Below are 26,424 nucleotides of genomic sequence, written 5' to 3' on the forward strand. Positions count from 1 at the left end.
TACCACTTCCTACCCACTAACCTCAGCCCGCCCCCTTGACCTGTCTGTCCTCCCTGGACTGACCTATCCCCTCCCCACCTCCACCCCCCCCATACTCTCCTCTCCACCTATCTTCTCCACTATCCATCTTCGGTCTGCCTCCCCCCCCCCTCCCTATTTATTTCAGAATCCTCTCCCCATCCCCCTTTTCTGATGAAGGGTGTAGGCCCGAAACGTCAGCTTTTGTGCTCCTGAGATGCTGCTTGGCCTGCTGTGTTCATCCAGCTCCACAATTTGTTATCTGTTCCAAAGTTTCTATCTCCTTTGCCCTCTGCTACTTTACAGTTGATTCAGAGCATGAGCTTTTCATATTGCCAGTGTATTGCTGGCTCTGATGGAAATGTTTTATAAATAATGAATAATGAAGATAACTGATGTAAAGGATCAGGAGACTCTCCTTCTGATGCTTCTGGGATATTGCTTCCAATGTATGGTTAAAGTTTTGACGCCAGGTTTCAATTTTCACGAATCATTCAAATTTGGTCATCTCAGTTGGGTTGAAAGTAAAAAGAAAATCTGTAGTCTAAATTAACAAACCATCAGTTGTTTTGTAACGACTCACTGATGCTCCTCTTCTGTTGATACTTGGACAGCAGCACCTCACATCTGAGACTCTAGGAAGTAAGTACAGCAAAGATGTGAAATGCAACTTCTGTGAAATAATTCAGCATTTTATCGCAAGTCAATATTCTTAGCTCCGGCCTTCTTTGTAGGGCGAGCAACATCACAAATGGGAATTGAGAAGGTTAAAATCTCTGACTTAAATACTCAATGAATTCACTACTAATAGTTCTCTGGGGTCGTTGTAATATTGGTTTTTCATTTCTCTCTCCCAATGATACTAGTTCACGATGAAGCCTAGCCTTTTCATCATCAATGTGAAGGAACAGAGGATCTCTGTGGAAGTGCCTTTACAATAGCTCACCACAGCCAAATTTGATCTTGTTCTCACCAAACTTCTACAGTTTGTACTTGGAAGTCAAGTTCATTGGATTAGTGGCCTGGTGCAGGAATTCTGATTCTTCCCTTCTCTAGACCAGGATCATTGAAATTAATTGCAACATCCCCACTGCTGTGTTAGTTGATAGCCGTAAACTCATACAGGCTAGGAATCAAAACTGGAATCATCTGTTCAGCATTGCTAAATGCAGAGTCAGATATTGTCCTGATCCACTACATCACTGGTGTGGCACAGTGGCTCAGTGGTTAGTACTGCTGCTTCACAGCACCAGGAACCCAGGTTCAATTCCACCCTTGGGCAACTGCCCATGAGAAGTTTGCACATTTTCCCTGTGTCTGCATGGGTTTCGTCCAGGTGCAGTAGTTTCCTCCCACAGTCTAAAGATCTGTAGGATAGGTGAATTGGTCAGGCTAAATTGCCCATAATGTTCACGGATGTGTGGGTTATAGGGGGATGGGTCTGGGTGGGATGTTCTGAGGGTCAATATTGACTTGTTGGGCCAAAGGGGCTGTTACCACACCGTAGGGATTTGATGATGAAGAGGCCACACTTTTAACTTTTCATTTGAAGTAAAATGTGTTGAATTACTTTCAAACAAGTGGCCCTATAACACTTAAGCCACGCTCGGATTTTTACACGACAGATTATAATTAGAATTTTTCAAGCAAGTGTAATTGTATTAGTGGCAATGATTTATTATCAAGTGAACAGAACGTAGAAATTGGAATTATTTTCCTTGGACAGGAGAAGGCTCAGAGGAATTTTGATGTAAGTTTTCAAAAGCAGTAGATGTCTGGGCACAACAGACCAAAATTAATCTGTTCCCATTCATAAACAGATCCATAACAAGAAGGCAGAGATCTAAAGAGATATTGTAAAGGAGGTAAATGTGATGTGAGAAAAAGGAGTGGTCTGAAACTGGAAATGCAGTGCCGGGTAATGTGGTGGATGTAGGTTCAAAGCATTCAAGAGGGCATTATATCTATTTTGATAATCATCTAATTGTCAGCACTATGGGGAGAGGACAGGATGATTGCAGTAAGCCATAGTGCCCTTTCAGACAGGAAGTTCAGACATAATGAGTCGAATGGCCCTCTTCTGTACCATAATAATTTTGTGATTCTTTGAACAAGCAGTACGTTCCATGTACCCAATACCTACTGGGTGAAAAAAATCTCCTCAAATCCACCTTAAACCACTTGCTCCTTAATGATTCTGATTTCCTCTTCAAGGTATTCAGCAACTGGTAGGTTTTAAAAAAATGCCCTCTCTCCATTCACCTACAATCACACCTCACTTCTATATATCACACCTGGCCAGCAGTTCTGTTCCAAATCCAAGCGATATGAATTGTGAAGGAAAAACTTCAATTGGCCTCACATTAAACTGTCCAGTCACTTCACAGCTCAGTCCTGAAAAACTGTATCCAAAAGCAAAGTTGAGCCTGTCCAATCATTGCATTACTGGATCAGCATTGATCTATTTGTGGATTTTTACATGAGACGATATGGTAGGATACATTTATCCTGCATGGAGAATACCATGTAATGGGCTTGTAATGTTTCACTGCAGCTTTGTTCCATCTGTGGAGAACCAAATGTACTGGGATTATAAAGCTTTAACCAAAGGCTGCAGACTTGGCAGGCACTGGAGTTAAATGATTTATCCCGGTTTATAGCCCACTGCATGCTGACCAAATGTCATGGAGTTTGTCACAAAGTTGTAACATATGGGCTATTAATCTTTAATTCCATCAACTGATTTACTACCTTGGACTTTTGGTTGAAGGCAAACAACTTTAATTTACCCAAGATACCGTTTTTAAATGGCTGCAGAAGTCTCTGACTTGGAAAAGTCACCAAGTTTTGAGAAACCTCTGAACAGCAGACATGTCTGGACAGTTCCCTGCAGGACTTCGATCCTGCCATTGTTGAAAGCCTCTGAAAAAAATCTAAGGACAAAAATTAACAAATATCTTGACTGCTGAAACCAGCAGAGAACGAAACCCATTATACATAAAGGGGTGCTGAGAAGTCTCCACCTGTTTCAATGGTAACTTGATGGCTTTTGACAATGAAAGATTCAAACCTTTTAATTAATGAGAATTGTTCCTTCGGGTCCCAACAGCCAACTAGCAGATAATTGAAATATGTTTTAAACATGATTGAAGAATTGACATTATTAATCTTATCTGGTTGTTACAGAAAGAAGTTACATCAATACTGTTCAGCTCTGAAGAGAATTCAAACTGAATTCAAAACATTAACTCGGTTTCTCACTCCACAGATGCTGCCAGAGCTGCTGGGTTTCTCCAGCATTCTCTGTGTTTATCCCTTTATATACATTGCATTGATCTCATACAAACAGCTACATCCACAATGTAAAAGAAATGTAAAATGTTTTTAGAAGTGCTATGGTTTTCTACAGCTGGGCAGCAAGAACAGATCTTTCCGGTCAACACTCTCAGCAAATGTACTTTCAGTTGGTGGTCAATTTTGCAGGATCTGTACATTGGAAACTAGTGAAGTCATTGTGGTATAAACATAATTAAATGGAAGAGCAAAAAGGTTCCTTAGACTCAGCCCCTGTATAGGATACAGAGTCTAATATGATTATACTAGCAAGCAGCAGCATTAAATAAGAATCATAGTCTATTGGGATATAAAGCCATAGCCTCAGGCCCCATGACTGAATGTAACTGGTTGTTACAGTTTTACGCAAGATTGAAGGTCATGTGAAGGTCTTTTACCTAATTGGTTGGCAAATGGTACAAAATAATGTCAACAGTGGGCTTTTAATCATCACAAAAGTTAAAGTCATTCCTGGGGCACAGCAATATCATGCACAAGTCAGGTTTAGCGACTTATAGACAACAGGAATACCACAGAGAGACAGAAAGCCCCCATGTGATCTGGTGAGTGATTAAAAGGCCTTGTCTTCACAGAGTGCAGACATTCTATAGCAATGCATTCCGTACCAGTGAACGTATTAATAAGACATGCTTTCTCTTGAAAGACTTGCTTCCTTATAGTTACAACATAGTGCCATTAATATAATAACGTAATGCTGAATCTTTTGTCTTTTTTTAAATTTGAAGAATAGATTTACTTTCTCGCCAAGAAGTGCTTGTTGATCTCTTCCAGTGACTGCCCCATGGTCTCAGGCAGGTACAGACATATAAAACCAACTGAAGCAAATCCCACCAGTCCATAGAATAGGAACGTCCCAGACAGTCCAATAGTATCTGTATAAAAGGACAAGATAACATTCATTTTTCAAGTATGAACTCAGTATTGTTCAACATTAATATTGGCCCTCACCCAGCAAACCAGTTTCCTCTTGAGCCACCTGCAATCAATAATAACTTTCTGTGTGTCATTCCACTATTACAAAACAGCGCATTTAGTCACCTCACCAGCTAACCTTTTCTTTTAATACACACATGAAAAATGTGTGTCTTGGACAGGTCAGGATTCGACTCTGTTATATTTTTATTTGAAAATAAAAGACATCCATCTATATTTCTTTCCCATTCCCACCAAATGGCATGGTTCTCTGTCTGTGAGTAGGATTCAAGAAACTCAAATCTTTGAATGTTAAATTGTTTACAAAATATGTATATCCTCAATGGATGAAATTTCTGACCTCAGTGAGACAATATGCTCATTTCAAAATGTAGGAGTATACTCAGGACCTGACATTCCTCCCTCAATCAGAATGACTAGTCATTTGCAACTGCTGTTTGGGGTCATTTGCTGCTGCAGGAAGTTGCTGCATTGCCAAGGTAGCAGCAGTCAATACCCTCCAAATGTAGTTATTCACTCTGCATACATTCTTTGGAGATATTCTGACACAATAAGGCCCAAAGTAAACCCAAGGATTCATTTCTCACTCACCAATTACATCCAGGAACGTGACAGTAACAATTATATTCGCAGCCCAGTTGAAGCTGCTGGAGAATGCAAATGCCCGGCCTCTGATTCCAGCAGGGAATATCTCGCTCAGAACCAACCAAGTCACTAGAAAAAAAAAGACAGGAAATTTCCATCAAGTTTGTGGCACTGTTGCAATTATTGTACCTTTGTGTTGAATCTATCATGAATTCGAAACAAAAACAACAATGACAGATTTAAGCAAACTCATTGAAAGACTGAATCTCAAATGTTTTTCCACCTGTCCCTCCTGTTCCAGAGACAGTCAACAGTCAACAAGAACAAACATGGGGAAGATCCTGTTCTTCCGAAATAGTGTGACAGAGTGCAGGGGGCATCAGCTTCGTTAAGAGCATGAGATAGCACAGGGACAACAGCTTCGTAAGAAGCATGAGAGACAGTGAGGTCAGCAGCTTCTCAAATTACGTGAAGAAGAGGGGACAGCAATTTCATAAAGAAAAGAGCAGACCCGCAGCAGAAGGGTAACAGTGTCACGAAAACAAGAACCAGCAGCAAAGAGCCTCTTTAACTTGCTTTTACCTGTCAGAGCCAAATTCTAACTTCGCAGATTGGTAGATCTCTTTAGATAGGTCAAGTGGTTTAAATCAGGAGATATAATCACAGTTAAAAAGTATACGTAAGAAATTCACTTCTAAAATCTTTAACATCCAAATGTATGAATGAAATAGAATAGAAATGGCCAGGCAGGCGATGTGTTGTAGCAGTAGTATGTGAGACCTGACGTTCGCCAGTGTGATCCATGGCAACCGTACTGGCGGCAAATGTTGGCTACTTGAGGAAATTAGTCTCAGAGTTGATGAACTGGACTCTGAGTTTCAGACACTGCAAAACATCAAGGAAGGGTAAGTTACCCATACACTGTGTTTCAGGAAAAAACAAAAGAGCTACAGGTACTATCAATCAGGAGCAAAAAGAGAAGCTGCTGGAAAAGCTCTGCAGGTCTGGCAGCATCTGTGAAGAAAAATCAGAGTTCACATTTTGAGATCCAAAACATTAACTCTGATTTTTCTTCACAGATACTGCCAGACCTGCAGAGCTTTTCCAGCAGCTTCTCTTTTTGCTCCTGATTGATAGTACCTGTAGCTCTTTTGTTTTTTCCTGAAACACAGTGTATGGGTAACTTTGCAAAACATCAAGGAAGGGTAAGTTACCCATACACTGTGTTTCAGGAAAAAACAAAAGAGCTACAGGTACTATCAATCAGGAGCAAAAAGAGAAGCTGCTGGAAAAGCTCTGCAGGTCTGGCAGTATCTGTGAAGAAAAATCAGAGTTAATGTTTTGGATCTCAAAATGTGAACTCTGATTTTTCTTCACAGATGCTGCCAGACCTGCAGAGCTTTTCCAGCAGCTTCTCTTTTTGCTCCTGATTGATAGTACCTGTAGCTCTTTTGTTTTTTCCTGAAACACAGTGTATGGGTAACTTAGCCTTCCTTGATGTTTTGCAGTGTCTGAAACTCAGAGTCCAGTTCATCAACTCTGAGACTAATTTCCTCAAGTAGCCAACATTTGCCGCCATGGATCACACTGGCGAACGTCAGGTGCCACGTACTATTTCTGTTTTTGTTACTGTTTCAGGAGCCAGTCACACCTCTTAGATTAATTTTAATCAAATTTATATCCAAGGTCAATGGTGAGTGAAACATGTAGGTAAGGATAAAGTCACCATAATCCTACAGCTGCTCTCTGAGACAGGTAAGGGGATTCAGAGCTAAGCTGGGGAGGGCACTCAGTGCCCTTTTCCGACAGGTACAAGGTTCTTGCTCCCAGCAGGGACAAGGGCACAGACTACAGACAGCATCATGGTGCAGAGCGCCTTGTGGGGGCAGAAAAGAGGAATGCAATCTTAATAATAGATTGTATAGTCAGGGGAATAGATACTGTTCTCTGCCGCAAAGACAGTATCCCAAAGGTGGCCATTCCTACCTGGTGCCAACATTCAGGATCTCTCGTCTGGCTGGAAAGAACTTTGAGTTGGAGGGGAAGGATCTGGTGTTATGATCCATGTTAGGACGATAGGAAGAACCGGGAAAGAAGGTCTGCTGAAAGATTATGAGCACCTCAGGGATAAACTGAAAAGCAGAATCATCAAGTTAATAGTCTCCAGAATACTGCCTCAACCATGTGCAAACTGGTGTAGAGTAAATACGATTAGAGGTAAATGGTTTGGTCAAAGATTGCTGTGGGAGAATTTGGGTTCCAACTCAAGGGGCACTGCTATCAGTGCTGCAGAAAGAGAGAGCTATTCCACATAGATGGCTTGTTTTGAACCATTCTGAGACCAGTGTCTAGGGATCGATAGAGCTTTAAATTAACTGATTGGCGGCAAGGTTAAATCAAAGGCAGTTTAAAAATCTAAAAGAAACAAGGGAGCCAAGGGTCAGGGTGGTGAAGAGCTGAATGAGAATCATAGTGTGACAGGAATGGGTTTAAAATAAAATACACAGAGGAGTGCAACAAAAATTAGAACCAGAGGAAGTAATCAGGGTTAAAAAAAAAATCAAAACTTGATATGAATGCATGCAGCACCTATAACAAAACAGACAAGTCAACAGCACAAACATAAATAAATTAATATGACAATAGCTATTATGGATTGCAAGACAACCAAGAATAAGAGCTCAATATTCAAGAATATTCAAAATTTTATAAGAACAGGCAGAAAGGAAAATGATGTATGGTTGGTTTGCTGGCAAAAGAAGATATCAATGCAGTGGTGAGTGGTGAGATTAATAGAATAGTTTGTGATTTGAAATCAGTTTGGAGGGAAATAAGGAACAGCAATGGAAAGAAGTTACTGTCATCTAGACACTTTTAAACAAGAGTTGCCTTCATAAGATTATAAGACATTGGAACAAAATTAAGCCATCCAACTCAATCAGTCTGCTCTGTCATTCAGTGCAATCATGGCTGATCTGATAATCCTCAACTCTACCTCCTGCCTCATTGCCATAATTTTGAATCCTTTATTGATTATAATCTTTTTAAGTCTTGTATATATTTAATGAATCAGCCTCTTTGGTAAAGAATTCCATAGATTTACTACCCTCCAAGTAAAAAAATCCTCTTCATCTGTCTGAACTGGGCAACCACTTACAACCAATGAAGTATCTTTGATATAAAAAGTGCTTTGAGACGTCCAATGGTTACAAAAAGCTTTAGATAAATGCACGTCTTTCAAAATTCTTCACTGCAGAAAGGAAAAGGAAGGCAGTAAATCAATATCAAGCTAAAATGTTATTGCAGTTTCTAAAATATTTCAGAAGTCTTGTGGCTCAGTGTATGGCATTTGGGTTAGTCCCTGCCTCTGTACCAAAAGCTCCGAGTTTAAGTCCCAAGCTGGGACTTGATGGTCAAGGCGGGTGTGTTTATAACAGACTGGGTATCAAATTTGCAAAACTTTCTAACATATGTCAATAGCAAAGGTTAAGAGTGAGAAACGTTCCTACTCAGCATTGTGGTAGAAAGAAACTGGAGCATCTAAAATCATCATCCATAGCCAGAGCTCCAGTGCAACAAACATGTAGCCACAGGGATACAAGCTCTTTGGGTACCAGTTGACTAGAAAGCCATTGTAGATCAGATTAGCGGTACAGCATGGCATCGAATCCCTGTTTCAGCTGGGCTGTAGACTCCTTGCCTGACTCCGTGGTTGCAAAATAGGACTAGGTGTCAGATCTGCCTTTGGGTTGACAGCTGAGGTAGAATTGATGTTTCAACACATGGTGTAGTCATGTCAGTTAAAAAGCCTGAGCTTCAATGATTCCTACAAAGTTGCAATGATACTGAGGGACTACAATTTGTTGTGGTTCATCTGAGCTAACGATCCTTGTAAATATTTTCAATAGTACTGGATTTGACCATCTCTGAGACAACAAGGTGTAGAGCTGGAAGAACACAACAGGCCAAGCAGCATCAGGAAAGCTGACGTTTCAGGTCTGGACCCTTCTTCAAAGGGCAGGGGTGTTGGGGCGAGGGCGTTGAGGGCGGGGGGGGAGGAGTGGTTGCAGCATGGGCATTGAGGGCGGGGGAAGGGGACAGGGCAAGGGCGGGGAGAAGGGCGGAGGGGCGAGTGCACTGAGGGTGGGGAGAGGTGTAGGGGGTAGTCAGGGCGAGTGCATTGAGGGCGGGGGAAGGGGTGTTGGGTTGGGGAGGGTGGGGTCAGGGCGAGGACGTTGAGGGTTGGGGGAGGAGGAGGGTGTGGTCGGGATGAGGCCTGCAGTTCATCCAGCTCTACACCTTGTTACCTCAGATTCTCCAGCATCGGCAGTTCCTACTATCTCTTTGCCATCTCTGGTGTGTGTTTTAGACAAACCCCTTTCTGCTGTCATTTCCCACAAGTTATACATTTATTTATTCCGTTATTTAACAACACCCTCCTCTAACTATTGAAACAGATGAAATAGCAGAGCACTTACTTGGACCAAACCCAATTGAATATGCGCTGACAAAGGCCATCATAAAAAGCAGTGTAATCCAATTTAAGGCTAAATGTTTGGAGACGTGAGTAGAGCTTACTGCTGGCTGTGTCAGGTGACTCCTTATTTTCCTCAAATGGAAATCTTCATGTGAAGTATTATTTAAAGAGTCCTCTGCACTGACAAATAGGATTGCTGGCTCACTGAGTGAACTGCTGTTCATTCTTTCATCATTTGCTGCTTGCTGTTTGCCCTGGACTTTCATTGAACTTTCATTGCTGAATGTTGGATTTGGTTTCCAAAGAATTGGTTTGGAGGAAACTGTACTAGAATTTGAGATAGGGTATGAGTCATTAACCCGGGTGTTTACTCTGCAGCTCATTTGGGATTCCATTGTAATGTTCTGGCTTGAGAAGGCAATCACAGTGACTGACACTGACATTACAACAGAGCCAGCGATTAGCAATGTTCGTCTTCCAACTTTATCAGTACATATCATGGCTACGACAGTAGTAACAACTTTGACTATTCCCAGTCCGACTGAAGCTAGTACTGCTGAAGCATTGCTCTGAAATCCTACTGACCTAAAGATGGTCGAGGCATAGTAGAGCACATTGGGCTGGCCAGTGAGCTGCTGGGACAACACTAAACCCAGTGCCACCAGTAATCTGGCTCTCATGTTGTCTTTAGATCGAAATAAATCAAGGTAACTGTAATATTGATTGATTCCTTGTGCTGAATTGGCATCCTCTGAATCTGGGTCATCATGCTCTCCATTGTGTAACTGTAGCAGGATTTTCTGTGAATCATCACCTTGACTTCTAACCTTCTCAATGGTTGAGGGAAGGAGAAGAACGGTGACTCCTTGGAAAGCCGCTGGGCCAATGGCCAGACCAAACATGTACTTCCATCCATTTCTTATATCTGCCCAAATGTAATTTAATGCATAGGCACTCAAGATGCCAACTGTGACACCAACTTCATAAAGAGACACCAACTTGCCTCTATGATAGGGGCTAACGATTTCAGAAACGTATATGCAACAGGCAGTGGATGAAATGGACATGGCAAATCCTACAGTCAGCCGGCCACTCACTAGCAGCACAAATGAGGAGGACAGTAAGAGAATACTACTTCCAGCACACAGTAGTACTGCACTCAAAATGATTGAGTTTCTTCGTCCATGATAATCAACAGCTATCCCTCCAATCAATGAGGCAACGAAAGCCCCGATCAAAAGGGCGCTGACCAATATTTCTTGCTGCAAGCAGCTAAGGCTGAAGACTTCCTTGAGCTGCAGTAGCGCACCAGAGATGATTCCTAATTCATATCCAAAAATCAGTCCACCAAGAAGGGCCACTGTCAATGATAGTAGTAGGACATGTGAAAGCCGACCTGAAATAGAAAGCAAACATTCAAAAAGTGTCCACTATCAGGCTTCACCCAAGGCAAGTTAGCCACTGAAGAACAGTTTTAAACCTTGTAATGCCAGAAAGCCAAGTGGTAGAAGGGTAAAGCTGAAACCAACTTCTACAAAACATTTATTCACAGAGAAACATATTACAAGCATAAGCTTCCAAACCCAACCACCAAATTTTCATCCTATACCTATTTATGGAGGCAGAAGTGAATGCCCTGTTAATGCCCCCACCTACAAACAACAAACATCCTGAACCACATCACAATATTCCTTTGAAGGCTTTTAGAGAGGTTACTTTAAGTAAATATTGAATAACATGAACAGTTTATATTTACATAATAACACATGCCAAGTTTATAAAACAAAATTGAACATTGTACCATAAAAAAAATTAGATCGGTCCAAAAAGAACATACAATTAGATGAAGAGTACATTAAAATGGAAAAGAAATAGAGGGGTAAGGCAGTCAATGAGGAAATTCCAGGATTTAGGGCCATCTCAGCTGACGCAGACATCAAGTCCAGAGTAATCAAAATCAGACACGTGCTAGAAGCCAGGATTAGATAAGCACTGATACCTGTGAGATCTGTGGGGTTGGAGGAAGGAAGAGGCTATGGAAGGACTTGAACGTTGAAAATAAGGAACTACTTACAACTGTGATCCAAGTGAGGGAAATGACTGTGCAATATCACACATACTGTTAGACAGTTCATGGCTAGAGCTCACTGATGGGTAGCAGATGGTCAAATACAAGGAGGTTTGAAACATAAGTCTTATTCAAGACTAGGCACTCAGAAGCAACTTTCAAAATGTGAAAATTGAGCCACATACTCGCAGAAGGTTTTCACTGTGTTCACAGCTTATTATTCATTTCATTAAAAATACAGATATCTGAGCATAGTTTTGGTCACATTCGGTTTAGAGGCTGAATTCACTGATCCCCAGTGATATTGGACTCTTCTCTTAACTCAATTGATTGGAACCTACTATGTCCCCTTCCCTCCTTGTCAAAGTATTGCAAACATTAACTCGTACCTAGAGATGAATATGAATTAGGATGAAATGAATGTCAGAAACTTGAATTATCGAAAAACTTAAAACTGTAATCAATACCGCATAGGGAAATGGGATCTAAAATGTTAACTGGTGTAAGTGTTTGTCTGTAGTCATTGACACCAATACAGCTGTCTGATGACTGCTTTGAGGGATATTTTTTCTCCATTGCTAGAGTCCATGGGGATTTCTGAGAAAAACAAGTGACAAAAAGGCACCAACAGAATTCTCTGCTCTGGATGTACAATTTTATTAGCATCTATAATTTCTTTGCCAATTATCTAATAAAGTGCACGATTAAGCATTGGTTAAGTGCCCTTTGTTGGGCCTTAATGGTGAATTTCCGTTATTTTCCATTGGATCCTGTAAATTTTCCGCTTGCACCCAAGTCTAGCTTGCTGGGTCACAGGGTTAGGTAAATACATGTAACCATGCTTCTTACTATACTGCCAATGCTAGGGGGTGTAATAAAAACTGAATGACTGCATAAGACACTCATCCTTAGCAGACCTAAAAAACTGAGATAGGGCAAAGAGACAGTTTGGACTCTTCCTGTCAAGGCCAAAAGAAGACTGTCTTTAGACACCCATGATATTCAAGGGAGCAACAGATTTCTAAGCCAATCCCAGGCTCAGCATCACTCGAGAGAGTCATAAAGCCTAAGAACTAGAAACTAGAGCATTGTTTTGCTGCACCCATTAATAGATCACCCCCATCACATTAAAACCACCGACAAGAAAAGTGAGTTTCATTAATGTGTGGATAGAATGCGATCGTCAATTTAGGATTCTGTACAGTAATGTCTGCTCCCCCAGGAGCATTGTGATTCATTAATCCTGATTTGACATTACCAGATTTTTCCAAGCCCAGGCATGATACAACAGCCAGTTACTGGACAACTATGCCACACTTTGCAACTGTAATTCATTATATTTTTGCATAATCTGCACAGAAGGGCAGGAGAAAAATCAAGCTTAGACCAGGCCAGCGATCAACCAGTCCTGTGTTGACATCAAACAGTACATCAGGTAGCTGGGCTGTTTAGATACTTGCTGCTTAGGTACTTATTCATGTTCTGCCTCTGAGGAATTGGCTGATATAGTGAAAACATTCTGCACAACACCAATGGAGGCATCAACAAATAGCTCATTGCAGATAAGCAGATACTATTGCAATAAAAATCTAAGTAGAAGTAACCAAGATCAAATGGGAGAGACAGATCAATGAAAACAACTGACTACTTTCTTCATTCACAGCATCAGAGGCAGTGTTGTCTGCCCCACCTACCCATCCTTCCTGTATTTCATTAAAAGTCTTTGACAATATTTTTACCTTTAAAGACATTTCCTAATCAACCTACTCAGACATGTTATGACACAGCTCAAGTGTAGGTATGAATCCAGACTTTCTGGCCCTTAGACAGGAGCACTGCTACCACTGTGCCACAAGTCTCTTTAATAGTGCTCCCTTACCACAAATTTAATCCAGGCCATAATCCTAACCATTAGACCACCAGGAAAACTGTTTTTATCCTTACAGCATATGTAGAAACAGCAGTAAGCTTTAATTCATGAGAATATTAACTTATTTCTGTATGGTGGCTCAGCGGCTAGTACTGCTGCCTCTCAGCACCAAGGACCCAGGTTCAATTCCACCCTCAAGCTGTTTGGAATTTGCACATTCTCCTTGTCTCTGTGGGTTTGCTCTGGTTTCCTCCCACAGTCCAAAAGCATGAAGTTTAGGTGGATTGACCATGCTAAATTGCTCAGTATTCGGGGGTGAGTAGTATAGGGGGATGGGTTTTGGGTGAGATGCACTGAGGGTCAGTGTGGGCTTGTTGGACTGAAGGGCCTGTTTCTACACTGTAGGGATTCTATGATCTATTGGTAGGGCAGGCCTGGTCTTCGGAAGGGTTGGCATGGGTTCGATGGGCTGAATGCCCTGCTTCCACACGATAGGAATTCGATGAAATCCTCTGTGTCATAAGTATTGCTATGTGTTTAACCAAGTTAGACACAGAAATCTGATGTGTGACAACCTGCGCTAATGTGTAAAGATGGATGGATGCATGATGTACTGGAACTGGGTGTCACCGCTAAATGGAGGTGATGAATTGTATTGTGGCCTCACAATGCTGCCACTGAATTTCAAATCTACAGGCCCTAATCTAGCTCCATGTGCTTTAGTTCCTGAGGTGGAACAAAGTTCCTACTTCAAAATCACAAAAGCCCCAGTCTCCAAAACTATGACCAATCTACATGAGGAGCTGCTCAAGAGGTTGTCACTATCTCTCACATCCAAGATGTATTCCACTGTCATTGTTGACAGGCTTCATGTTTGTATGAAAGAGAACACTGTTATGTCACTCACACTTCTGAAGTGCATGTACTCACAAGATGTTAGCTCACTTGGCTCGATGGCTGATTTGCGATGCAAAGTGACATCAACATCATGGGTTAAATTTTCACACTGGCCGAGGTTACCATGACGGGCCTGCCTTCTCCACTGTTCCCCTCACTTGAGGTGTGGTGACCCTCAAATTAAACCCACCACCATTTGTATCTCTGCAATGAGACAGTGGTCACTGGGAGTATAGTGATTTTACCTATGTACAGTGCAAACATCCCATCTAGCTGCTGCTGCTGCTAGTGTCATATCACACATTTTTGGATTGCCCCCCAAATAAACTAGAACATTGCAAGGAGCAATCTGCACAATCATTGCAATGGTCTGCAGCGCACGTCTTTCTTCATTGCTACAATATAGTGCCTGCTAAATAAAGCACATCCAGTGTAACAGGTCTCACATCTCAGGCTTCAAAAGGAAGAGACCACTCTGAGGTCAACAATCTCCACAGACAAATCTCACAGGTCACACAGCATTGATGTGTTTTAACAATTTTCCCGGCGTCCTTTCCAAAGTGAGCGAGCCAATCATCATTGGTACTTTCCAGGGACAAGAGAAACTGTAGTAGGATGGCATTAGTGTTTCCGTTCCTCAACAAACTGTTAACTTCAAATCAGAACCTTCTGCAGAAGCATCCTTCTGCCAGTCCTCCCTGTGGCTCTGACAGTGAACATGAAATAATATAGCCCAGTTGAATAATATAGTTCCAAATGCAGCTACCTTATCCACCCAAGTTACAGGCAGGAGTTTTGTTTGAAATTCTCCGAGACTTATTGTGCAACATCAGAACTGCAAAATATCAACTCATTGCCACTTTGCACCTGTAGATGAATGACAGTGCTTTGTACATACTTTTTCCCAATGTAATCCATCTTTCTTTCAAAAGGACAGATCTAATCTATTGCTCCCAGCAAAACACATGCAGGATTTTTAGCAGAACATTTTTTGTCCTCTTCCGATGATGTGCGCCTCTTGACAAGGCCGGGAGTCATTACCATTACTAACTTCTCTCAAGAAGGTGCTGATAAGCTTCTTTTTTAAATACAACTGAGTAGCTTGCTCAGCCAGTTCTGACAGAGTCAATGACATTGTTGTGGGTTTAGAGTCATGTGTGGGCCAAACTAGATAAGGATGTCAGATTTATACTACAGACAATCAGAAACATGACAATCTGGTAGCATCTGACAGGACAGATCTTAGCCGAGCAGATTATCACGGGACTCTTATTCCAAAGACACTGGTAATGTTCTGGAGATACAGGTTTGAATCCAATCATGACTAATGCTGAAGTTTGAATTCAATAAGAAGCTGGAATTAAAAAAGTGTTATGATGACTGTGAAACTGTAACAAAAGCCAAAATTGCTGGAAAAGCTCAGCAGGTCTGGCAGCATCTGCAGAGAGAAATCAGAAGTAACTTTTCAGTGTAACAAAGTGTGAAGCTGGATGAACACAGCAGGCCAAGCAGCATCGTTGGAGCACAAAAGCTGACGTTTTGGGCCTAGACCCTTTCTGATGAAGGGTCTAGGCCCAAAACGTCAGCTTTTGTGCTCCTGAGATGCCGCGTGGCCTGCTGTGTTCATCCAGCTCCACACTTTGTTATCTTGGATTCTCCAGCATCTGCAGATCCCATTATCACTGATTATAACTTTTCAGTGTCCTCTCTTCAGAACTGATGGTAGCTAGGGTTTTTTGTGTGCAGAAGATAGGGTGGGCAGAAGAGTAAGGAGTATATGATAGGTGATGAAACAGAGAGAGAAGAACATTTGAACAGATAAAGAAGTAGATAATGATCAGTCTAGGAGAGTGAATGGTTCTAAATGGGGACAATCAATGGGTAACAATGGGTCACGTATAATACCAGACCATGTGATGACAAGGACAGGTGTATGGCAGTTGGGGTAAGGACATGGGAGAAGGTGCTTCAAGCCCTAAAATTGTTGAACTCAGTATTGAGTCCAGTAGGTTGTAGAGTTCCCAAGGGGAAAATAAGGTGCTGTTCTTCTCACGTGTGCTGAGCTTCACCGAAGCACCTCAGCAAGCCGGAGACAGAGATGTTGGCCAGGGAACAAGGTGTTTTGTTGAAGTGGCAGCAACTGGAAGCTCAAGGTCCTTTTTGCTCCCATGAAACTGTTGTTGATTGTCAGGGGGTAAAAACCCATCTTGTTCACTAATGTCCTTGACAGGACGGAATCTGCTGTTCTTACAACATGTGACGTTCACCTTGAGTGTTAGCTGCCTCCTGGACAATTATAGGGATGGGCAATAAATGCTGACCTAGTCAATAATGCTCACATCCCAAAAATGACCAAAAAAGCATCATAGTCACCATTACTAATGTTTCATTTCTGATTTATTTTAATTAGCTTTACCAGCTATCACAGTAGGATTTGAACCCAATCAGAAAGTTATTATCCAGATGCCTAGGCCACTGTGTCAATATCAGAACCACTATGCTATCCTACCTAGTATCAGCTTCTATAAAACCCTAAAATAATGATAGCATTTTTCAGAATCCAAAACAAAAATGTTCAGCTTATATGGTAAATCTTTCAACAAGTTTTGTCGTAAAATATTGGATAGTTATTAGGGTTAAAAGGCTACGTGGTGGAATTTAACCAAGTCAGACACAGTGAAAGAAGCCAAGTAATGTTCAAATTGGGCACTCACCCATCTCCCTGTGAGAACAATGCCACATAATTCTTGAAATTACATCAGCAGCCTGATGTCTTGTAGAGCATGCTATCTTCCTCTGGGAAAGGACCAACAGTACACAACGTTAACACTCAGGATCAGAGTGCAATTTCCAATTGTATTATCCACTTTACCAAGCACAGTACTGCGACTTATTGCTCTTTACCTTCAGCTGCTCTTTGCTGACAGCAATCGAACACAAGGGAAATGAAGATTGGTAAGTGACGTGTTATGAATCACTAGAAGCCTCTAGGAGGTACATCAAAGAGGTCTGTAGTCAAGGTAACTACTGAATTTGATATCCAGAGTTGCATCAAAACCTACAGTGAACAAAACAGAGAGACAGAGTGCATAATTAAAATTAGCAAATTCATTACTGGCAGTGGAATCAATGAATATTGCTATGATGTAACGTCCATTATCCTGCTATTGCTGAATAGTGAGATTATAGTTTCCATAGAAACCCATTTAAGCGCACTATTTAGCACAATGATACATGGGCTAATTCAGCATGAAGGATTGATTGATTTAGTCGTTTCAATTTGATGATTAATGACTGGTAATTGTTACCAGATGCAAAGATCTGGTGGCTGAGGCTGCGTCTGTTAGTTTTAAACAATTACATACAAATACAAAACCAGAAATAGCACATTCATTCATTTATACATAATAATACCAGAACTACAAAATGGAGATTGGGGGATTAAATTGAAGTAACAGAAGTATAATTAGGAGGATGAATACTATTCTCTGCAACTACATGTGCAAGAGCCAAAGACTTAAGTTTAAGGGTTAAGGACATCTCCTCAAGCTGGAGAGGAACATGGGGTGGCATCATTCATATTGGTACTGACATCATTCATCAGCTTAGAAAGGAGATGCAATTGAAAGCGTGTGAACCACAAAAAGCTAACTTAAACCTCCAAATAAATAATCTTGGGATCGTGACCTGAGCTATAAAACCGCAAGGCGTAAATAAAGCCAAAGAGTTAAAAGCCTGGCTCAAAGATTCGTGTAGGTAGAATGGATTTCAGTTCACACTGGCACCACTACTAGAGTAGAAGGGGTCTGTTCTAGTGGTATGAGCTCCACTTGAACCACAACGGGACATGTGTCCTGGTGAATAGAATAACCAGGGCTGTAGAGAGGGCTTTAAACTAATGGTGGAGGGGGAGGGGGGGGGGAGGTTGGGAGAGAGGCAATGTAAGCTTACAAAGCAATAGGATATCATATCAATACAAGGCAGCTATTTTAGATAAAGATACCCAGAATATGACAGAAATCATCAAGAAACAAGCATTGAGAAACACTAGGAAATAGGGTCAATGGAGCAAAAATTGGTAAAAATTAAACAAAATTAATTGCTTTTCGCTTAAATGCGTGTAGTGTTCAGAACATAAGAAATGAATTAACCACACAAATACAGATTAATGGGCATTACAAAAACACGGTTACAAGGAGACCGAGCAGGGAACTATTATTCAGAGGCATGTGACTTTTCAAAAGGGCATGGAGTGGCATTGTTGGCATGGGATAGAATAAGTACAAAAGCAAGAAATCATCTAGGATAGGTAATGCAGGTTTCATCTGGGTGGAGGTATGAAGTAAAAAGGGGAAGAAGACACTGCTAGTATTCTACAGGCCCCCTAACTGTAGCTACTCAGTAGGACAGAGAATAATTCAGGAGATAATGATGGCATGAAAAAAAAGGCAGTTCTTATTCATAGGCAAGACTAATCTTCATTGAGCTTGGGATAGTCAGATTGGTGGAGGAAGTCTGAGGAAGAATTCATATCGTGAGTTTGCAACAGTGTCCCAAAACAATATGTGGTGTATCCAACCAGTGATAAGGCTATTTTGGAAATGGTCATGTGTAATGAGACAGATTGAATAAATGATCTAACAGTAAAACATCACCAAAGAAATAGTGATCATAAAACAGTAAAATTGAGTATTCACTTTGAATAAGGGTAATTACAAAGGAATGAGAGCAGAATTAGCTGGAGTGTACTAGAAAAGGTTCTGGATGTGAGTTTGCTCGCTGAGCTGGAAGGTTTAGTTTTCAGACGTTTCGTCACCATTCTAGGTAACATCGTCAGTGAGCCTCCGACGAAGCGCTGGTGTTATGTCCCGCTTTCTATTTATCTGGTTAGGTTTCCTTGGGTTGGTGATGTCATTTCCTAACCTAACCAAGGAAACCTAACCAGATAAATAGAAAGCGAGACATAACACCAGCGCTTCGTCGGAGGCTCACTGATGATGTTACCTAGAATGGTGACAAAACGTCTGAAAACTAACGTTCCAGCTCAGCGAGCAAACTCACATCCTGAACCTCAACCTGAGCTACAAATCTTCTCAACACTCGCTAACTAGAAAAGGTGTTTAGCAGAAAAGATAGTTGATGAACAAGGCCAGATGTTTAAGAGACTTCTTCATGATGCACAGCAAAGACATAATCGAGAAGTGAAGATGAATTCTAGGAAGAGGATAAACCAAAGAAGTTAAGGACAGCATCAAACTGAAAGAAAAACAAATACTGTGAGAAAGGTTAGTGGTAAACCAGAGGATTTGTAAAGTTTTAAAGGCCAACGAACGATGACTAAAAAAGGGAGAAAAACACACTTGGAGGGTAAATGAGCACCCAATATAAAAATGTAAGCAAAAGCATCCCAAAGTTACTAAATAATCAAGGAGAGGAAATAAATACAATAACTGCCAGGAGGATAACTACTGGGACTAAAGGCCAATAAGTTCCCTGGACGTGTTAGAATGTATCCTGGGAAGCAGCTATAGAGATAGTGGATGCACTAGTAGTAATACAAAGAACAACAAAGAAAATTACAGCACAGGAACAGGCCCTTTGGCCCTTCAAGTCTACGCCGATCAAGATCCTCTGTCTAACCTGTCATCTATTCTACAGGCCCCCTAACTGTAGCTACTCAGTAGGACAGAGAATAATTCCGGAGATAATGATGCCCATCCATGTACCTGTCCAAATATATCTTAAAAGACGCTAACATGTCTACGTCTACCACCTCCGCTGGCAACGCGTTCCAGGCACCCACCACCCTCTGTGTAAAGAGCTTTCTATGCATATCTCCCTTAAACTTTCCTCCTCTCACTTTGAACTCATGACCCCTAGTAATGGAGTCCCCCACTCTGGGAAAAAGCTTCTTGCTATCTTCCAGGATGGCTTAGATTTGGGACAAGCTCCATAGAAATGTTAAACTGCCTATGTAACTTCTTATTCAAAAGGTGGAGACAAATAATCTGTCAATAGGCAAGTCAGTTTATTTTCTGCCATTGCACAAACCCCTGGATATTGTAGCATTGCCTCAGCACTCTCATAGTGCAGCACTCATATTGGACCGGCCCTCGCATTCTGCTATTGCATCCTTCACAATGGACTCAAAACATTTTCTCAATGGAAGATATTACGCTAACTTGCCTCTACACATTTTTTTTTTGGTGTCTTTCCTTTTTGAATTCGGTGTTATAAAGGTAGTCCGCTTCTCTGGAACTTTTCCCCACACCAAGGATTCCTAAAAGATTACAACCAGTGCATGTACTGTCCCTGTAGCTACTTCCTTTAATATCCTACGATGCACTGAGTTGTTGTCATCACCTATTTCAGTCTTCGCTGCTAGAAGAGGGCAGTAATTTAAACGATTTCCGCCACGGCAATTCGGCTCCCATGTAATGCCCCCCTTGATCCACCTGCTCCCAGTGCAGGGTCGGGCAGCACCAGGTGAGGTGCCACAAAGGCGAAAGCCCATGCAGTAATGCAACCCTCGCATTACTTCTCTGGACAGACTGGGGGACGAAAGGGTCAGAACTATGTGTCGTTTACATACCCATCAATACAAAATAAATTTTCATTTCCAAATTACAGCGGCGTCAACAAAGAACACGGGCTGGATTGCACTTCCTAAATTAGTAAAACTAAAGGGAGAGGAATGGATACATTGCCAAAAACACACGGGCACAAATCTTCATCTTTTCCGCTGCGTTATTTTCAACAATAAAGTTTGCAACAAATCCATTTGTGTACAACTTTCACCATCCCATCCTCGCACGATTATACCCTGGTGTGTTAAAAAGTACTGTACTCCCCATATTTTTGCTTTGCTGAAAATTACAAGCTACTGAAAACTTCAGAAGTATTGGAATATTGCATCAAATTAGACGGAAGTCTCACTGCCAAGTTTTGCAACACACCGTGTACTTAGAAAAGACGAACAGATCAGGGTTTTTTTGCTGAAAATATTCGGTTCTTTACAAATCATGGCCTAAATGTATTTTCTTTAAGCATTGTCTCCATCTGTTACCGTTTCCGTTAACATTCCGGACAGTTTACAGCTTTCTCCCAGAGCTGTCTACCTTTGCCTGCGTACAAAACAAACAAGCGGAAAGAACATTTTCAAACGCATTACAGGAAAAGGGATACCGTTACATTTTGCCGAGTTTCAGCCTCTTGGAATGTGATTTCTTACGTGCCGAAGTCGACGTGGCAGAGAGAGAGAGAGAGAGAGAATTTAAACTGCAAGGAGCGAATTAGTGAAATGGTGTCGCTTCGCGGAGTGACCACCAGAGAGCAGCAGACTCCACCTTTACGACCGAGAGTCAACGGAGATTTTGATCCAAATCGTTTAGTGAAAGCCTAAGTACTGAATGTGTTTGAAGTCTAGGGTGGGCCAAACAAGACACAGCAATGAGCTGGGAATGCTCAGCGGACTCTGGAAGCATCGATAGAGAGAGAACTATCTTTAGAAAGTGAGAAACAGAGGTAATATCTCAAGTGGACTGTGACTGTTCTGCTTCAGAACTGTTTAGTTTGCAACCCATGGCTGAATTGGAAGCTAAAAATGTCGGAATTTGCCAAAAAAATTATACTCTAATTAAACTGCAAATAGACCTTGTGGCGAGGAAATTGTATTCTGTGAATTGAGAGCTGATGTAGTAACTGATTATAGAGTTAAGCCTAATAATTCAGTTCAAGGAATTGCAAGTGCAAGGAAAGACAAATTTCAGAAAATGATCAGTCTTTCTATATATGAGAGATAATGGGAACTGCAGATGCTGGAGAATCCCAGATAACAAAGTGTGGAGCTGGATGAACACAGCAGGCCAAGCAGCATCTCAGGAGCACAAAAGCTGATGTTTTGGGCCTAGACCCTTCATCAGAATTTTCTGATGAAGGGTCTAGGCCCAAAACATCAGCTTTTGTGCTCCTAAGATGCTGCTTGGCCTGCTGTGTTCATCCAGCTCCACACTTTATCTTGAAAAGCTTTATTCTTTTTGGCCACACACAGATGAACTTGGTATATTGCAACAGGCCATGCTCAAGGACAAACAAGTCCTAATACTAAATACGCCAGTTATCATGGTTATTATGTGTTACATCAGGTACACATGTATTGAATGTGCAGGATGACTAGCACCTCAATCTATGCACTAACCAGAGATAAATGAAGATTGTTAATGACCCATGAATGTATATGAGACATGCTAAACATATCAACCCCAGTAGCAGAGGAAGCCTCTACTTCTGCTAGAAGCCACACAATGCCCTATCTATGTCTGTATACACTGTGTATGTCTGTTTTAGAGAATGTTTCTATTTTTGAAAAATGGGGAATGCTCTGTTATTTCTTACAGTGAGTGTGATACTCTCCTTTTAGTAGTATAGTGCTGATGACATCATCACTGTGTTGTAGCATGTTACCTGAGGGTATAAAGTCCTCATATGCTATCATAGTCCAGGATCACCTGAAGCATGTCAATGGTATTGTAAACATGTTGCTCTGGTGTAAACTATTAGTTTAACCTTAGCCCAGACAGTTTTGAGCTGTGAATGTTATTTTTGCAATAGAATAAATGTCTGTTGGATCCTTCAATACCACGTTATGCTCAATTTCCTATCTTATGACGATAACATAAGCATTGCCACTTCGAGTAAACCACCTTGCTGAAGGCAAACTCACATCAAGCATAACTTTACTATTTAATTTTTACACCACTTTCTCTATAAACATAACATTAGGAAATGTTACATTTGCAAAGTACTTTTCACAACCTCAGAACCTTCCAAAGCACCTTATAAACAATTAATACCTTTTTGAAGTGTAAGCACTGGCATAATGCTGGAAATTATGGCAGCCAGTTTGTAAACTTCAAGCAGTTATATGCTAATCTTCAAATTATCTGCCTTTGTGAAACTCACTGAGGGAGAAATGTTGTCCAGGAGTTAGGTATAACCTTACTACATTTCTTTGACTTGGTATCTGGAATATTTACATGTGCATGAGAGGATGATTGGGGGCTTAACATCTCATCTGAAAGACGATGCCTTTGAAAATGCAGCACTGTTTCAGTACCAGCACTAAGATTGGCAGCCTAGATAACATACTTAAGTCACTGGAATGCAACCCACAATGTTCTAATTCCAGGAAAGAAACTGAAGAACATGTTTATGTCTGATCTAAATGTTCACACCTATAAATTATTTGATCTAACACTGAAAAATACTTTGGTCTGAGAGAATAACATGGAATTACATTTTAACCAGCTTTGAATTTGATCTTTGCAATGTTTAGAAGTAAAAGTTCACCTTCCACAAGTTCAATGCCACTTGAATCTACAAACATTATCTTCTTTTCCATTTGCTTCATTTTCCTTCAGCATTTAAAAACTGAGGAAGATCAAAAATTTTCTCTCTTCAGTAACAATGAATAGGACAGCTACAAAAGAACCTTTTAAAAGACAAAATCTTGATAATAGGTACAAAGTAATACCAGGTCATAAAATGAGCATCTTATATTGTTGCAGATGTGGCTGCTCTAAGGGGCATAGTCTGGGTGAATGTGTTGCTTCCCCTCACATCCCGACGAGCACTGTCAGTGTCCTCATGCAGGTCCTCCAACCTCAGATGCTCACTGTACATTTGGGTTTACATTCTTGTGCACTGAAGTACTGATGGGTGTTTCCTTGGCTGAAAAACTATAAAGGGCAGATTCTGCTAGCACAGAGCCAGCGTTGTAACTGAAGCACACTGCACATCCAAAAGATACAAATATAACAACTTGACTTTAGATTTTATTTTTTTTTAAAGTCCCAGGAGTGAATCCTTCTTTTGTAACTAAAACTGATCTTCTGAAATAGAATTAAGTCTTAAAGTACCAACTGTATCATTTGTCGTGCTCCTCAGGAACTCTTCTTCCTTCTGCATGTTAAAGTTATTTCACTGTACACTTCAAGGATTTCCTATTGCACACTGGACATTAATCTTGGCAAGGTGCATCATGAGCAACCTCCCCTGCTGCCAGTCCCCACACTCATCTGCCACTAAATCCTGGTGCTATTCAAGAAATATCATAGCAGAACCTCAAATGGGCCTTTTACTTTATCTATTAGGCTAGTTTTGATGAATACCAAAGATTTCATGATATGATTCAATGAACACCCTGGGTCCCTTGGGCAACGAATTGTGCCTGAACAGAAAAACAAACTACAAGGCCACTCCTTGCTACTTATGTGGCATTGCACTGCACACAATGACTAGGCTGCTTGTCTACAAAATAACAGTGATTGAGTTACACTGTGATTCATTTTCTGTAAACTGGTTTGTGATATTTCTAAAAGTAAGTTCTTCTTTTTGGAGTAAAATAGATCTCACAGGTACTTAGTGCATGTCCCACAGTGTGAGTGGAGAACAGAATCATCGCAGAACTGAGCACAGCATGAGCAAATTTATAAAGTCAGGAGCTTGGCGCAAGTGGGATTTCTCTGGTATTTATTTTTCAAGCTATAATTTAGTTTAACCTTTGAAATTTCACTCAGAACTTTCAAAAACAATGAATGAAACTGCTAGCTAGATAAGCTATCTGGTGATCAGTAACTTCTTCTAAGTGTCAGTTAACTATTTATCATTTGTAGTGCTTTAACTCAAATAAGTGTAATTACTATGAACAGGGGGCTGAGTTTGTGGTTGTAACCTAAGTGTCTGTCATTAGCTCTGTCTAAGTAAATAGCATTTTCCAGGAAAGGGAGACATGTTGTTGAACCTTTCTACCTGCACTTGTCAGGACAAATGCAAGAACACCAAATTTCAAATGATCACACTAATTTACATGACAGAGGACAAGCAGTACTGATTAGTGGGATGAAAAGCTTCAGCAATACATCTCCCTTTGCAGCAGCATAGAGGTTCTGAGTGCAAGTAAACAAAATTTGCTTCCATGCAGTGTGTGAAACATAGAGTAATCACAAAATTGAGTGCCAAGTTAACGGTAACTTATGTTTTTGGTAGTATCGTGGACTGTCACTTTAAGATTCTGATCACCTGATGACATCATCAACCACAACATCACATGATCAGACACTTAAACTGACTGTCCAGCGTCGGAATAAATACAATAAGGCAAAGTCACCATTTGGTGAAAAACTATTTGGCAGCTCCTCTCATTAGAGAGCAATGACTGGTGGTTGTTGAACCTGAGAGTCACCACGTCTAAGGCAAGGAGAGGGGTCAACAAGGAGAGTTCTTCACAGTAACTTCAGCTAGTGTAAAAATTGTCAACATTGGCCACATTGTCAATGTTACTTAGCATTGCAAACTGGTCATCCTGCCAACTGAGCTAATTGTAACATTTACACCACTCAACTACCAGGCATTGAGCATCTCCAACAAGAGAGAATCTACCATTGCCTCTTGTCATTGAATGGCATTCCCATAATTGAATCTCCTCCTAACAACATCCTACAGCTTACTCAATCAGACTACACTATGAAAATCCAAACTGAGTGTCAGTGTGCAAGTTATTGCCGAGAAAATACAGCTTGATAGCACTGTTGATGAACCCATCTGTCATTTTACTGATAATCGAGAATAGACTGAGAAGATGGTAAGTGACCTTAATGGTTGAATTTCACTTCCTTTTTGTGCACAGAACATATCTGGACAATTTTCTGCATTTCCACATAGATGCCGGTGTTGTATTTTTACTGGAATAGCCTGGCTATGGTCATAACCATCTTCCTTTAAGCTAAGTGTGACTCTAACAGATAAAGAATTAGCCACCAGTTCCCATTGACTTCAACTTTGCTCAGATTCCTTGGTGCCGCATATGGTCAGTTGCTGCCTTAATGTCACAGGCAGTCATTCTCTCTTCACCTTTGGAATTCAGCTCTTTAGTCCATGTTTGACTCCTAAAACTATTATAAATGTCCAGCTCTGCAATCTTTTATTCAGGAGAGGTTGACCCTTGAGAGGTTGAAGTAAACCTGGCAAATCTGCCAGTGAGGAAAAACAACAAGTCCAATGTAGGTGTTCAAAAAAGATACATAATCAATTATGTTTTGAAAGAGCAACAGCTGTGGACTAAATAAAATTAACATTGACAATAAAACAATGAAGAATGAAATGGAGAAAAGGAATGGCAAAACCTAAGATTGGATGCTTTCCATCACCGTGTTTAAAAATAAA

At 40.9% G+C, this 26,424-nt stretch overlaps 2 protein-coding genes across 9 annotated transcripts in view; one reads left to right on the forward strand and one right to left on the reverse strand.

Annotated features, from left to right (window-relative positions):
• Window positions 1-213: 213 nt before the first annotated feature.
• Window positions 214-26,424, reverse strand: part of LOC125461516 (solute carrier family 2, facilitated glucose transporter member 10) — a 50,951-nt gene continuing 24,740 nt past the window's right edge. The window contains exons 1-7 of one of the 5 annotated variants that reach the window (XM_048550384.2): window positions 21,434-21,555; window positions 17,107-17,260; window positions 16,917-16,998; window positions 9,369-10,763; window positions 4,897-5,019; window positions 4,109-4,244; window positions 214-653 (exon numbers count right to left, since the gene is read on the reverse strand). In XM_048550384.2, the coding sequence (XP_048406341.1) occupies window positions 563-653; window positions 4,109-4,244; window positions 4,897-5,019; window positions 9,369-10,763; window positions 16,917-16,944 (1,773 nt within the window). In that variant the 5' untranslated portion in view covers window positions 16,945-16,998; window positions 17,107-17,260; window positions 21,434-21,555 and the 3' untranslated portion in view covers window positions 214-562. Of the gene's footprint in view, window positions 654-4,108; window positions 4,245-4,896; window positions 5,020-9,368; window positions 10,764-16,916; window positions 16,999-17,106; window positions 17,261-21,158; window positions 21,322-21,387; window positions 21,556-26,424 lie in introns of those variants that run through there. The other 4 variants (XM_048550380.2, XM_048550383.2, XM_059652750.1 and 1 more) reach the window with 4 other exon arrangements.
• Window positions 21,584-26,424, forward strand: part of sgk2a (serum/glucocorticoid regulated kinase 2a) — a 58,377-nt gene continuing 53,536 nt past the window's right edge. The window contains exon 1 of one of the 4 annotated variants that reach the window (XM_048550393.2): window positions 21,584-21,726. Coding sequence is in view for 2 of the 4 variants with exons in the window: in XM_048550394.2 (XP_048406351.1) it covers window positions 25,794-25,843 (50 nt within the window). In the remaining 2 variants the exon portion in view is untranslated. Of the gene's footprint in view, window positions 21,727-24,605; window positions 24,729-25,720; window positions 25,844-26,424 lie in introns of those variants that run through there. The other 3 variants (XM_048550390.2, XM_048550394.2, XM_048550386.2) reach the window with 3 other exon arrangements.

The sequence above is a fragment of the Stegostoma tigrinum genome, chromosome 19, assembly GCF_030684315.1.
Source record: "Stegostoma tigrinum isolate sSteTig4 chromosome 19, sSteTig4.hap1, whole genome shotgun sequence".
NCBI lineage: Eukaryota > Metazoa > Chordata > Chondrichthyes > Orectolobiformes > Stegostomatidae > Stegostoma > Stegostoma tigrinum.